The following is a 14,245-nucleotide window of genomic DNA, read 5'->3' as shown; positions in this document are numbered from 1 at the left end:
ATAGGGGTGCGACTTATAATCGAGTGCGACTTATAATCGGGGAAATACAAAGTACGGTAATCTTATTTTCTCTTGGTAAATCCCCCCCCGTAATAGTAGTAGTCATCTTTCTTGTTCAATCCACAAAATGTGATGCAGAAAGTGAAGAACCATCCGAGGTAAATAGCCATTGTAAATATGAAAATGTTATTATCATACTTGCCAACCCAGCCAACGCAAATCCCTTAGTCACACACCCAGTTTCCCTTCATTTTCTCTGATTTCCCTCATCTTCCTGGTTTTCGCCAATTTCGGTCATTTTCTCTTTTTTGGGCCATTTTTGATCGTTTTGAAGTATTTTTCCGCAATTTTTTGGCCATTTTTTTTATTTCTGTCACACTATACCATGCCCTCTACCACACGCCGAAAATAAATCGCCGCCGAAATGTCAAAAATCGTGAAGTGCCGAAATTTTGCAGCGCCGAAATTTTGTATATTCACAGTAATGGGAAAAACGGTATGGTTGGCAAGTATGTATTATGCCATGCTAGCCGCGTATTATTAATTTTCTCTTGGTAGTAGTAGAATTGATTATTGTGGGGTTTATGTACTCTTGGTCGTGTGATGTGCTGTATTTGTCTGGACTGTGTGGGGAAATCTGACCCAAACTGGCACCTGAACCAGTCCCCATCACATAACCAACATCCCTGGTAAACTATCAAGCAAGGCTGACATATACCACCACTGTATTTGCACTTTTGCAGTATGCTGTATTGGTACATATTTAAATGTGTGCTCAGCACTATCAAACATCTTATTGTTTGGCTTCAGTATACACTTGCCAAGGATCTTTTCTTCATCTATCCGAACAACGTGGTCTAGCCACTCTAGCGGGCGGTTCGCGATCTTAATACTAGTATCGATTGGTTCCAGATCCCGCCCCGAGTTCCGACAGCCGTGTGCGCACACCGTGAACATGCCCATTGCCGATGGCAATGATAGCGAAGGGACTATCTGCTAGCTTTTGCAGTACAGAGTGTGGTGCTTGAGATCCCCGGGACGACGGCAGACCTTTTCGCATGCACAGCGGAAGCCAGAGTCAGGATCAGTGGAAGGATGACAGAGAGCCAATCTACCTACAGGCAGAGCGATCGAGGGCAGCAGCAAACCAGCAGTCAGAAGGTGCTGGGAGGAGGGGCTGATGGAGCGGAGATCAACGGTGATGCCACACCACCGCTTGCGTGGCACACACACCATTGACCATTTGACGCCCATCGCCAGAGGCGATGATAACGATGCTACAGCAGAATCCATAGCAACTTGTGCTGGGATTGCACCATTCAACAGCTTTCAAGGCTGAAGAATTAATTGACCGCCACTATTCAGCCTGGTCTACACCACACAGCTATGAAGTGGCTTTTCTGGCCGTTGAATCCCTACTTTTTGGTCTTTTTCATTTTTTCCGCACACACATCACACCACGTGCACTGGCTGTTGGTAGCCACCCTGGAGAATGAAAGAAAAGTCAGGAGGAGTCTGAGAAAGAAAAGAAAGACATGTGTGACCATAATCGTTGGGAACGGAACCTGCAACCACTTGATTGGAAACCGCTGCACTATATGGGACACACACACACACACACACACACACACACACACACACACACACACACACACACACACCATTTGGACCATTTGACGCCCATCGCCAGAGGCGATGATAGCGATGCTACAGCAGAAGCCATAGTAGCTTGTGCTGGGATTGCACCATTCAACAGCTTGCAAGGCTGAAGAATTGACTGCCACTATTCAGCCTGGTTTACACCACACAGCTATGAAGGGGCTTTTTCTGGCCAGTGAATCCCTTCTTTTTGGTCACACACACACACACACACACACACACACACACACACACACACACACACACACACACACACACACACGCACGCACACACACACAAGTGAATAATTTAGCACTGTGCAAAGCACCGTGAAAGATGACTTTGCATGGCGTTGCAAATAGTTCATGCCTCATGTACTACAGGTACAAACACTGATACCGGTCATGAGCAGGGAGTAGTAAAATAATACCGTAAAGTACCGTTGATCCGCCCCCAACTCCCACCACGCCATGTCGCTTCCCAGCTAGTGTTCGGCAGGGGGCGAGAATTAGACCAAGTCGTTCAAGTGCAGTACGATGTGCAACAAAGCAGAAGATCAGACCTGGAATGGTGGATTGTGCACGTTTTCATCCTGCACTTGCACGTATTGTGTACAGCAGTACATGCGTCGGTTCAACATCGTATGTATCTAATTATTGACTGAGTACGAGGTCAATATAGGAAATAAAAGCCGAGTAAAAGATCGAGGCGAAGCCGAGGTCTTTTATTTCCTATACTGACCAAGTACGAAGTCGATAATAGATTTATCACGACTAGCCAAAGCCTGTGTTCAATCGCTAAAAAGGAGTCAAATATAAGCGGTCAATATAGCCCTAAGGAGTGAAATATGCAGGAATATTTGACTGCTTAGGCATGGCAAAAATCTATGGGAGTCAATACTAAGGGAGTGATAATTAGTTGTATACGCCTACGTCGCTTCACAGGCATAAATTCTACAGCGGGCAGGAATTAGAGCGGGACGGACCAACGGTACTTTACGGTACTACTCCCTGCACATGAGTCAGGGTTGTAGATTAGGGCATTTAGTCGACTATTGAGGATAGAAGAGTGACTTGAAGAAAAAAGCTTCAACTCAGAGGATATGAGCTAAGTAAAGACGAAGAGAGAAGTTGTGTAGAGGATTTTGACAGATAACTCAATATGAACTGTAAATAAGTCCGGATAAAATCAGTTGACACCATTTCACTTTGATTTGTAACGACGGTATAGAAGCTATAGATACAACTGGCTACCATAGTCATGTCAGACAAAGATCAGGTGGGGGTCTATATTCCCATGTTTGCTGCGCGGGATACGTCATATCCTGTAAAAAGGCTAGGAGGGAATACTGAAGGCAGCAATGTGCAAATTCTAAAAATTCTACATCTGATGACAGCGCATCATCTGGGTATTGGTGCACAATTCCTCGTACAGAGACTGTGACAATCAGTCGAAAAAGGTCATACAACGATCAAGGAATGTGTAAGCTGGAGACCTTGATACTGCTGCTGGTGGAGTGAATTGACACAAAATAAGTATAATATGTAGAAGGCAAGCTATCCAAACTAAATGTAAAGGCGAGAGCTAGCCAAATGCAACTAAGCAGCCATTTCACGCAGCGTGTTCACTGTGCCGACAATCATGCCCAACAAACCGAAGGCTGTGATGAATATATCTTTGACAAGCATGAATGGTGTCCTTTCATTCCAGAAGATGATGAGCTCCAGAATCGGGGGAAAGATCAGAGCCAATGCACTGCTCGAGAAGGAGCCAACCAGGGAGATGGCCAAGTCTAGTCTTGGTACGACTATTGCAATCACAGCTGTACTCATCGGACAACAACAACAACAACAACAACAACAACAACAACAACAAAAGCAGCAACAGCAGAACCAGGAGTAAGGAATACGACTAATAGCAGTGACAACAGACGACACCAGAGGCAAAGCTGAAGGACAAAGATATACACTACTAGGAAACAAACGCTGCCGTTTGACAGTACACAGAAGTGACAGAAGCACACCACCAAGAAACCCAACAACAGTGTGATAACACGGAGCAAACAAACAGAGAGACAATTTCGAGAAACATGTTTGACTTCTAAGTTAAAAGCAACTAGAATGTATTCCGCTAGATGCTAAAATAGTAGATACCGTATGTCCGCACCTTTAAAGCCATGGCGGTATATTCGATTATAAAGCCAGTCTCAGTTATAAAGCCATGGGCTTCATAAATGAAATAACATTTGAAGTACGTTTTGTAAAAATGAAGGAATAAGTACTATGCTAACAGACTTACAGCCCAGCAGGAAGGGTGAACAAGTGGATTTAGATTGAAATTTCTGTGTGGACTTTGACTTTTATGGCATGGCGTAGTGGGTGAGTCATTTCACATCTAAAATATCTAGGAAAGCAGCGGCGTTTCGAATATAAGGCCATGGCTTTAAAGGCGCTGACATACGGTACGTACCGGTGATGCCAACGAATACAACGCGTACAAAGTAGGGAGCAAAGCGCTCAAGACGTCCACTGTACTTGATAATTTTACGGTGCACTATAGCCAGTGGTACGTATAGCTGTACAAAGTAGGTGGCAAATATGCTGAAAGCGTAGAACAGACGAACGTATATGTAGGGTCTGTAGACAGAGAATAGAATATGACACACAGAAAACAGGCACATGTGTTGGTCAGTGCTGCTTCACCACACAAACACACACACACACCAGGGTTCTAGACAAGGGGGTGGTGGTGCAGCGCTCTCCCCCCCCCCCCCCTACTATGATAGGTGATAACACACCACCCTACTCTTTTTTTCGATTTCGTGTCTTTCAGATCACACAACAGAAATGCGGCCACAAATCAATCGTTCCCGGTACTCGCTTCGCCCGTACGTTGCATTTTGTGTGACAAGGCAATAGTGGAACATGGAAAATATGGTATAGCTCCCACCCGCTATATAGCTCCCACCCGCTCTTGGGACAAACTATATGTATCCTACTCCAGATTGTAGTTGTTTGCATAGGAAAGAATGTACTTTCCTTATTGTCTGCAAACTCCAGGGCAGCCGATTACACATTTATGAAACCCCACTCCAAATACGGTCTCTTCGCTGCGAAAAAAAGAAAGCTTCACCCCGATGATGGGCCAAGATCGAAATTTTGGTAAAGCATAATAGATTATGATTCGCAGTGAAGAGACCGTATTGGGAGTGTTTGAGTGAAGTTTCGAAAAAGAATGCTCCCATAAAGGCCACCGAGGCGATGTTGTGGCCCGACTTGTCAAGTTAGGGAAAAAATAGTATTTTCCTACTCTCTGGTGAAGAGTGACTGAAGACACACATGTACCAGTTCAGTTATATTCAGCTGGTATGGTGAAGACATACATGTTTTCAGGAACGCCATCAGAAGGCAGATCCAATGTGATGCTGCCCTTGGGCTGACGGAAGGCAATAGCACCCAGCGTGCCCATAGCCAAGTAGAGCACACACGTCAGTAGCATGCCACCGCCCAGAGATGCGGGGAACTGCTTGCGATCACGCATGTCATTCTCCAAAGGCAACACCTAAAGAACAGAACAAGCGCACATGAACCAAGAACAACATGACGAGTTGCCCTTGTTTACATGGGTTGCTGCTGCTGCTGCCACTACGCACTAGACATAGCTACTGAACTACTCATTCAGAGTCATTGGCAGTAGCAGCTACTGTCAGCAGTTGCACAGGTAAATCACAAACATTAGCACACAGCCAGGAGTCCAGGACACTAATGTCTACATGTAAGTCACATGCATTACAACATGGCAGCACTAAGCCAGCTAGCAGAACACAGAAGGTGATTGCCAGCCAGAAACATAGATATAGCACAGAGAAAACTTTACAAGATCAACATACTAACTGTTACAACACTGCCGAGCAGTATCAGTGATTGCATCTGTGTGTAAGGAGGTGAGAGGGCATAGCACCTGGGCTTACATTGCAAAAAGACCATTGTATGTGCACTGTCATCACTCAGGCGTTGGCATGTACATATACAAAGCTGAGATGGTAGTACATGGCTGCATGTCCTACAGTATACTGCATGGCTCAACAACACACACCACAGCAGTACAGTACTGTCGGTCGCCGAAGAACGGTTACGTGTACACATTGGTATGCTGTATTTGGAGAAATTCTAGCCTGGTCGTTCTCCGGCGCTCCGTTCTTCAGCGCCCGGCAGTACTGTAGGTATTTATTGGATGTAGTGTACTTACCAGACATATACCTTCCATTGAGAAGACCGCAACACCAAAGAATAAAGCCGGCTTTGTTGGACTAAGATTCACTTCCGAGATATTAGTATGTGTGACCAAGTAGAAGAAGATGATGAAGATGGAGATAACTTGAACAATGGTAGCGACACCCGACAGAGGGGCTAAATGCTTGAGTGAGCGCAGGAATGAGCCAGGTATGAACAAGATCAGGGAGAAAAGTACGATCATATGTTTCGAGGCATTGAAGCCGCATGCAGCCAAGACCTGAGCAAACACAAAACATCCACACACAAACAAACATAAGAATATGTAGATGTACAAGTACTCATGAGCCATTCATGTATATACAGGACAGAGCAAGGCACTCACCTCATAGCCATGCTACACAAGAAGATGATAGCAGAGATCAGACAAGTATCCCTTGACTAACATACCTGTTGTACATTGGCAGCTACGAACAGCACGTATACACAGCATAGTCCAAACTGGGTCATGATTATGAACATGTTGACAACGAACCTAACAACAAGCAACACACAAACACACACATGCACGTACACACGCGCATACACACTTTCAGGAACGTCTGGTACTGTGTGACACAAGAAACAAACGTTCGCCACTGAGCATGTACAAGAAACCATCCTTTTCTATCCAGAAATCCTTTTCCAGCAGGAGAGACTGCGCTGGGAAAGGTTTCCCCAAAGGGAACAAGTGAAACATGAAACTAAGGAAACTTGTCCAAGTGTGTAACTTTTCGTGCCCGCCTGAATGCGACCTAAGAAAAAATCAAAGCAAGTAAAAGAGAATCATATAGCCCATCGACTTCCAGGAGTCAAACGGTTACAGTACTGTCGGGCGCCCAAGAACGACCAGGCTAGAATTTGGCCAAGCACAGCATACAAATGCATACACAGTGACTCAACTGTGCATAGACTGTAGTACAGCTGTACACGAAAATAAGAGCAATCTAGGTTACGAGGCTGCCCCCCCCCCCCCCCGTTCTTCAGCGACCAACAGTACTGTACTGACATGTGATCAAACCGATCAAGTCAGGTACAGTGTGTACAGCAGATACACTCTTACTTGCCAACACGACTGTAGTGACAGATAGGAGCTGGGAGGTGCTGGAAAGCAAGCTCGGCAACCTTGGCGTAGTGCAAATCCGTGTCATTCTGCTTTCGTCTACAACACATACACAAAGGAGACCACCCAAAAAGTGAACTAAAACAAGAGAATTATTCAGCTATTGTTCAACCGTTCAATAGACCGACTTGGCAATCATGGACATGGACAAGTAGCATGGGATACACCTGTAAAGTGCAAACTTACGATTCTCTCAGACGTGTAGCACAACGCACCAACAAGAACATGCAGTGCACAGCAAGGATACAGATAAGAACCATGCCAATGAAGCCCATCTGAGCAAATAAAAGCACCACGACGCAGCAAGAAAACATACGCAAATTAGGCCACATTCGGATCGAACACCTGAGCTTGTCTACTGCATATTCAACCAAAATTTAAAACTCACACATACTTGTACACTTCAGACCACACACACTAAATGTTCTTTAAAATTAATAAATAGGTAGCCCAGTGCCTGCCAAGACTTGATCACCATTGCTACTTATATTTTTTAAGGCAGTTAGAAGGTGCATACCAATTTAGTATCGAATTTACCAGGCAATTATTCAACAACCTAAGCAAAGAACGGCAAAACTGTTTTATACAGTACTCGTACCCCTGAGCATGAACAAAAGCTGTCCCTGAAAAAGCGCTAGGCCGACTGATTTCTCATCGTAGTCAACGTTCAGGTTCCAGGCTAGTGCATACTAGTATCTCCTTCACCAGGAAGTATCTCTTTGTCTGTCAAATCCTATATATAGGATTTTTTCGAATTTTTGGGAAAGAGTAGATCATACCTTACAAAGTAAAGTGCTTTCTTCAAAAACCTGTTGGAGTCTGCATTCCGTGTTTATCAGAGATGATGTCTGCCAACTTTCACCAGCACAAGGGCTATACTTTTTCTGTAACAGGCTCTCTCGTGCCAAGCTGTCCAGATTTTTCAAAATCCTATACTGTATATAGAATTCGGCCTCTTCAAAAATTGTGTTGTGCTTCCCAGTTTCCCCTGCCAATGAAAACCTTATAGGGGATTCACACACACGGGTAAAACCACGGTTATGGGAAAGTTGTTATGGAAACTATGGTACTGGGGGAAAGGAAGAACCTCTCGGGAAAAAATTGGCAAAGCCGTGGCCGTGGGCCTCAGGGCGTTTGTCAAGGGAAAAATCCCATGGCTATAAGACGCGCATGCGTAGATCTTGTCTTTGGCGAGAACTCTGAACCTTAGTTGTACGAGTGCATCGCAACTTGCATTTTCAGACAGTGCCCATCGGAAAATCGTGCATGGCGAACACAAGATACAGTACAGAATGTACTACAAAAATGCAGTACAGATTATTTTTTTAGTTGCCCCGCCACAAGGCCATGGCCAAACGTGCGGCCAAGGGAAAACTGATCACGGGTGTGAACGGCCCCACTCCTTTGACCGAAGGTCTGAACTTTTACCTTGTCCCGTGACCTCAGGTTTACCCGTGTGTGTGAATCCCCTATAAGTTGACATATCCAAGCCTAGATATGGCCCATATGGAGCTAACAAAAAATTCCATGCATATATGGCTAAAGAAGAAGCACCTCCCAGGCTAGTACCAAAAGAGTATTCCACTATTAATATGTGTACATACTTTAACACAACTGATAAAGCAAATGCCCCATACCTGTAGCGTCTTTAGTTCGTATTGATCTGCGAGCACTTTACAACATGACTTCAATACTAGGAAGTCTGGATGGTGCTAATATTCATCTATTCCACTTCTAGTCTATTTCTACCACTTGTAATTGCAATTCATCAGCAATGATTGCACACAGAGACCTTTCCTGGGGGTCTTAGCCATTGCGTAACCTCTATTCATTCATTTTAGAGAAAGAGATGCATTGTGGAAAAGATCGAAATGCATCTTTAATAACTTTGCTTCCACTTCGACCATTTTCGAGGCTGCAAATGCGTCTTGAAGTCTAATCCTATATATATATATCTGCTCTAGTGCTGCTGCATCGCGCAATGCCCGCTACTTTTTGTAGTTTGAGCACTCTGGCGCTAGAGCGACGAGCTACCTTAATGTCTGTGGTGCCTCCTTTGCACCATGGCTGGTAACTCGGCCTATTTAGCTCGTAGCTGTACTGATGAGGCCTTTATGGCCAAAACAGCTTGCTGTCTACAGCATTGGGTATCACGCTCCTCGGCTTTCGCCTTGTTGAGCACTCTCAGTAGGCTGCTCTAGTGCTGCTGCATCGCGCAATGCCCGCTACTTTTTGTAGTTTGAGCACTCTGGCGCTAGAGCGACGAGCTACCTTAATGTCTGTGGTGCCTCCTTTGCACCATGGCTGGTAACTCGGCCTATTTAGCTCGTAGCTGTACTGATGAGGCCTTTATGGCCAAAACAGCTTGCTGTCTACAGCATTGGGTATCACGCTCCTCGGCTTTCGCCTTGTTGAGCACTCTCAGTAGGCTGCTCTAGTGCTGCTGCATCGCGCAATGCCCGCTACTTTTTGTAGTTTGAGCACTCTGGCGCTAGAGCGACGAGCTACCTTAATGTCTGTGGTGCCTCCTTTGCACCATGGCTGGTAACTCGGCCTATTTAGCTCGTAGCTGTACTGATGAGGCCTTTATGGCCGAAACAGCTTGCTGTCTACAGCATTGGGTATATATATATATATACAAGTAGGATTAACTGTTGACAGACAAAGAGATAAGAGATTGGGGCCGTTCGCGTGAGATCCTACATAAACGAGATAGTGCTGCACCTACAACAGTATCGAGCAGTTGCAGGGCAAGCTGAACGTCAAACTCGATCCCGGTATGCGAGTAGTCACAATGATAATATTACCATTTCAAATACCGGTATACACTTTCATAGATGAATAGAGAACGAAGGGTTTTGCTATGTTAAAGAGTGTATGCGTGTACATATGCTGGGCATCAATTCAATGCAATAACAACGGTGGATAGAATGTCTTACCGGTAGACCGGCGAATGCAAAAGCACTAGGTAATCCCAGCAATCCTGTACCAACGTTGCCTTTCAGAACATGAAAGAAGGCTTCTCTCGCACTGCAAAGGCACATGAGTATAGTACATTAAAAACATCAAACCTCAGTACTGGCAATACTATAACATAGTTATAGTGCAATTCGAAAACAAAGATCATATCGACCATACACACTTAATGTTTAATTTATCTACATGCACTCGCACACTCCATACAGTGTGTGGTATCCAGTACCAACACGACAGCAACAGCAGCAACAGCAGCAGGTGTTTACCAGACGTGAGTTAGTGCTTATCACTGTTGGTTGTAGCTGTCGTTGAACCTGGCTTTTGACAGAGTATCGAGGGCACAAACTCTTTGTTGTACTAAACAGTGTAAATACAGGTACATGCAGTTGAAAGGTTCTGCTTTACGTGAAATGTAGAGAAATCAAGTAAAGAATGGGGGTCTGGGCTAGATTCTACCGCTTTGCGTGTTTAGGGTCCATATTTCTACACGGAGGTGAAAATTATATGTGCAACTCTAGCCCGGGCTGGAGTGAGCAGGCCAGCCCGCCAAGAGTGTGTTTACATGTGCCCGGCTTGGCTGGTCACCAGCCCGTTGGGGGTTTATATGCTATGAACACACTGGTGTGCTGCACCCGGGCTGAAGCGCTTAGTTCTCTTTCTGAAGAAGTTGTTTTAGTTTCATTTCAAGTTATCGACCTCCAATATCAGTTGCCTGCTTTCTTACTTCTCTAAAACCGTCTACACCTTAGCTGTAAACATTGCTACCAAGAGTCTACCAAGCCACAGGCCATAAGCTGTTTATGGACTCTCGGTAAATCGTTTTTCCATACACAAGTCCACAGCCGGTTTCTTCACTGATAAGCATGTTCCCACTCTGAACTAGAAGGTAAACACTACTCTACTGCTACATGGACCGTAGTGCATCATGCTTTGTTGTACATGTATTCTCTGAGAATGAAATATAAAAGTATGCATTCAATATCATGGATATTAGAGAAAATATCGGGAATCCCCTTCAAAACAGTACTAAAAGGTAAGGCCTTGGTCACAGTACATCAAATTTGAAACTGGACGCAGCGTCAAACTCAAGCACTTGACGCTGACGTGGATTCACATTGCATTTTTTTTGCTTTTGCCGTCGCGGCCTGACGCACTTCACAAAACCACTGGGGAGAAGCAAGTTGCTACGATAGAGTACGGTACAGCACGCTATTTTTTCTTCAAAAGTCACTGTTTTCTCAGGCAAGTGCTTGCAGCGGCAGCGGCAACGCAGCCGATTTGCTTGCGTCAGACGGTGCTGCGTCTGACGCTCAAATTTTCCGCGTTTTCGTCAGTTGGCATGGAAAAACTCATGATTCTGACGCCAACGCAGCATTTTTGACGTAGTGTGACCGAGGCCTAAGAGTACATGTTATGCAGAAAGGATGCCTTGTTGCCACCATTAATCATTATTATAATACAACTCATATGCATGCTGGCCTGGGCTAGTCCGTCCATATGTGCGTTTTCTGGCCCGCCTAGTCGGGATCCCGGGTGCTTCGGGTCGGGATCTCAGCCCGCCGGGCCAGCCCGCTTGACAAGTAAACGCACAAAGAGATTTTAGTTGATTTGAGTACAAGCCCGAGATCCCGGATGGAGGTGGGCTGGAGTTGCACATATAGTTGCAACTCATATGGGCTGGAGTTGCACATATAGTTGCAACTCATATGGGCTGGAGTTGCACCCCCGGCGCGGGGCGCTTAGTTGTGGCACACGCTAAGCAAATGCGTACAGATCACTCAAATATGGCAGCAGCCTGTCAGATAACTGCAGTTCTTTTCAATACTAATACTTGAAGCCAAAACACACGAGAACTCAAAGCTTCGCATTGCGTTCCCATCACATAGAGCAGACCTCACTATTAATAATAATAATACCACAGCACGCGTACAAAGGCCAAAGAACAATGCATGAGAATACACTGAAATTAAGCCAAGTCCGCTTATGTCTCCAGTCAACAAAGACTCATCCATAAACAATGTCTGATCTCCATTTCGACTTGTCTGCAGCAAATGCTCGTTCTCCTTCTAGGTCGCTGGCATTCTTCAAAGGGATGTCGTGCCCTGCCAGGTCCTTCATGATGGTGGTAGGGAGAGTAGCTGCGGGACGACCCCTTCGTCCACGTGACCCCGCTTGAAAATAGCAGGACATCGTAAGGCAAGGGGTGACTGCTCACTCATCCTCAGCACATGGCCAGTGAGGCTACGGCATCGCTTGGCAACAAGCTCCGACAGTGGCTGCAAGCCACATCTGGAATACAGATCATCATTTGTAATTCTGTCTGGATATCGCACTCCCATCAGGTTTCTGAGCTGTCGGCGGTGAAAACAGTCCAGTCGCTGAAAGACTGCCTGGGGCACTCCCCATGTCTCACAGTTGTAAAGGAGGACAGGCAGCACAAGCGAGCTGTACAGCTTGAGCCTGGACCTTTCTGACACATACTTGCGCCACAGCCAGAGGCTGCACATGCTACCGTATGCCTGGGATGCCACACTATTACGAATCCATAATGCACCAAGAAGTTCTTGTACACGGTACTGTACAATCATACAGATGTACATCGTACATATACATAACACGACGTACAATGATTTCATAATTGTTGTACTTGTAGTGTACGGGCGCTGTGTACTGGCCTCACTAACAACTATATAAAACCCATAATTATTTGAACGCGATTCACCCAGCTCATGACATGTTCGCTACAGCTACAGTATTATTACTAGCATTACTACTACTAGTGCTAGATGTGTTGCGGATCACATCCGGTTAGTCTAAAAGACAAGCGCTCACCTCGTCCCATCAGCGCGTCCCTGATCTCCTTCTAGGTCGCTGGCATTCTTCAAATGGATGTCGTGCCCTGCCAGGTCCTTCATGATGATGGTAGGGAGAGGAGCTGCGGGACGACCCCTTCGTCAACGTGACCCCACTTGAAAATAGCAGGACATCGCAAGGCAAGGGGGTGACTGCTCACTCATCCTCAGCACATGGCCAGTGAGGCTACGGCATCGCTTGGCAACAAGCTCCGACAGTGGCTGTGAGCCACATCTGGAATACAGATCATCATTTGTAATTCTGTCTGGATATCGCACTCCCATCAGGTTTCTGAGCTGTCGGCGGTGAAAACAGTCCAGTCGCTGAAAGACTGCCTGGGGCACTCCCCATGTCTCAGTTGTAAAGGAGGACAGGCAGCACAAGCGAGCTGTACAGCTTGAGCCTGGACCTTTCTGACACATACTTGCGCCACAGCCAGAGGCTGCACATGCTACCGTATGCCTGGGATGCCACACTATTACGAATCCATACTGCACCAAGAAGTTCTTGTACACGGTACTGTACAATCATACAGATGTACATCGTACATATACATAACACGACGTACAATGATTTCATAATTGTTGTACTTGTAGTGTACGGGCGCTGTGTACTGGCTTCACTAACAACTATATAAAACCCATAATTATTTGAACGCGATTCACCCAGCTCATGACATGTTCGCTGCAGCTACAGTACTAGCATTACTACTACTAGTGCTAGATGTGTTGCGGATCACATCCGGTTAGTCTAAAACTTAAGACAAGAGCTCACCTCGTCCCATCAGCGCGTCCCTGATCTGTGCTGATGCTTTCTGACCCATCACGGGCAAGACAACTCATTTGTCCGTCTTGTGATGCCTGCACTCTGCCTCCGGTGAGGCGTGTGCTTTCATTCGTGCTACCAGCCACTTCATGTTCTGAAACTGAACCACGCTCTGGGGAATCGGACCTTTGTAGGGTATCCTCCAGATAAGATTTACAGCCAGTCCACGCCATGCTGCCAGAAGGAATAGTTCGATAATATTATTATGCTCACTGAAATTTCATCAAAATGCCCAGGAGCAGGGAGTTAGATCTCGACTTCAACATCAAATTATTGTTCTTCCAATTTCCAAGATAAAATCGCCTGTTGCTGGTAATAATTATTAGTTCATAGAGAAGAAGCTGGCGGTCAAAACTGCTAAAATCTTCTGATCACTTTGACAGAAACAAAAATGACATTCTCACGTCCATACAGATACCGGCATGCAGACAGACAGCTTTCATTTCACCACTGCCTCAACACAGCAGTAACTGTTGTAGATATTGGTGCTTCCCCGGCCCCTGAACTGTGAACATCGATCAGTACGCTCGTACAGTGCAGTGCCGGGCCAAGGCAGTC

General features: G+C 45.7%; 1 protein-coding gene across 2 annotated transcripts; it reads right to left on the bottom strand.

Moving 5' to 3' along the window:
- Window positions 1–2,447: 2,447 nt before the first annotated feature.
- LOC135817593 (neutral amino acid uniporter 4-like) lies at window positions 2,448–14,156 on the bottom strand. 2 transcript variants are annotated; one of them, XM_065330811.1, is made up of 9 exons: window positions 13,637–14,156; window positions 9,973–10,063; window positions 7,220–7,308; window positions 6,974–7,072; window positions 6,322–6,406; window positions 5,888–6,151; window positions 5,022–5,200; window positions 4,109–4,275; window positions 2,448–3,461 (listed from the first exon to the last, which is right to left on the bottom strand). In XM_065330811.1, the coding sequence occupies exons 1-9, from the start codon at window positions 13,858–13,860 to the stop codon at window positions 3,238–3,240; spliced, it is 1,422 nt and encodes a 473-aa protein (XP_065186883.1). In that variant the 5' UTR covers window positions 13,861–14,156; the 3' UTR covers window positions 2,448–3,237. The 2 variants fall into 2 exon arrangements, with proteins under 2 accessions (XP_065186883.1, XP_065186884.1); XM_065330812.1 differs by lacking the exon at window positions 13,637–14,156 and adding an exon at window positions 12,842–12,970.
- Window positions 14,157–14,245: the final 89 nt, after the last annotated feature.

The sequence above is a fragment of the Sycon ciliatum genome, chromosome 5 (genome assembly GCF_964019385.1).
Source record: "Sycon ciliatum chromosome 5, ocSycCili1.1, whole genome shotgun sequence".
In the NCBI taxonomy this organism is placed as follows: Eukaryota; Metazoa; Porifera; class Calcarea; order Leucosolenida; family Sycettidae; genus Sycon; species Sycon ciliatum.
Note: the sequence above shows the minus strand (reverse complement) of the source record. Positions and strands in the feature narration are given on the sequence as shown.

Coding starts and splice junctions, on each gene's coding strand:
- LOC135817593 (XM_065330811.1), bottom strand. CDS start 13,860: ATGGCGTGGACTGGCTGTAAATCTTATCTGGAGGATACCCTACAAAGG. Junction 10,064..13,636: donor GGACGCGCTGATGGGACGAG/GTGAGCTCTTGT, acceptor GTGCCTTTGCAG/TGCGAGAGAAGCCTTCTTTC. Junction 3,462..4,108: donor TGTATTCGTTGGCATCACCG/GTACGTACCGTA, acceptor CGATGAGTACAG/CTGTGATTGCAATAGTCGTA.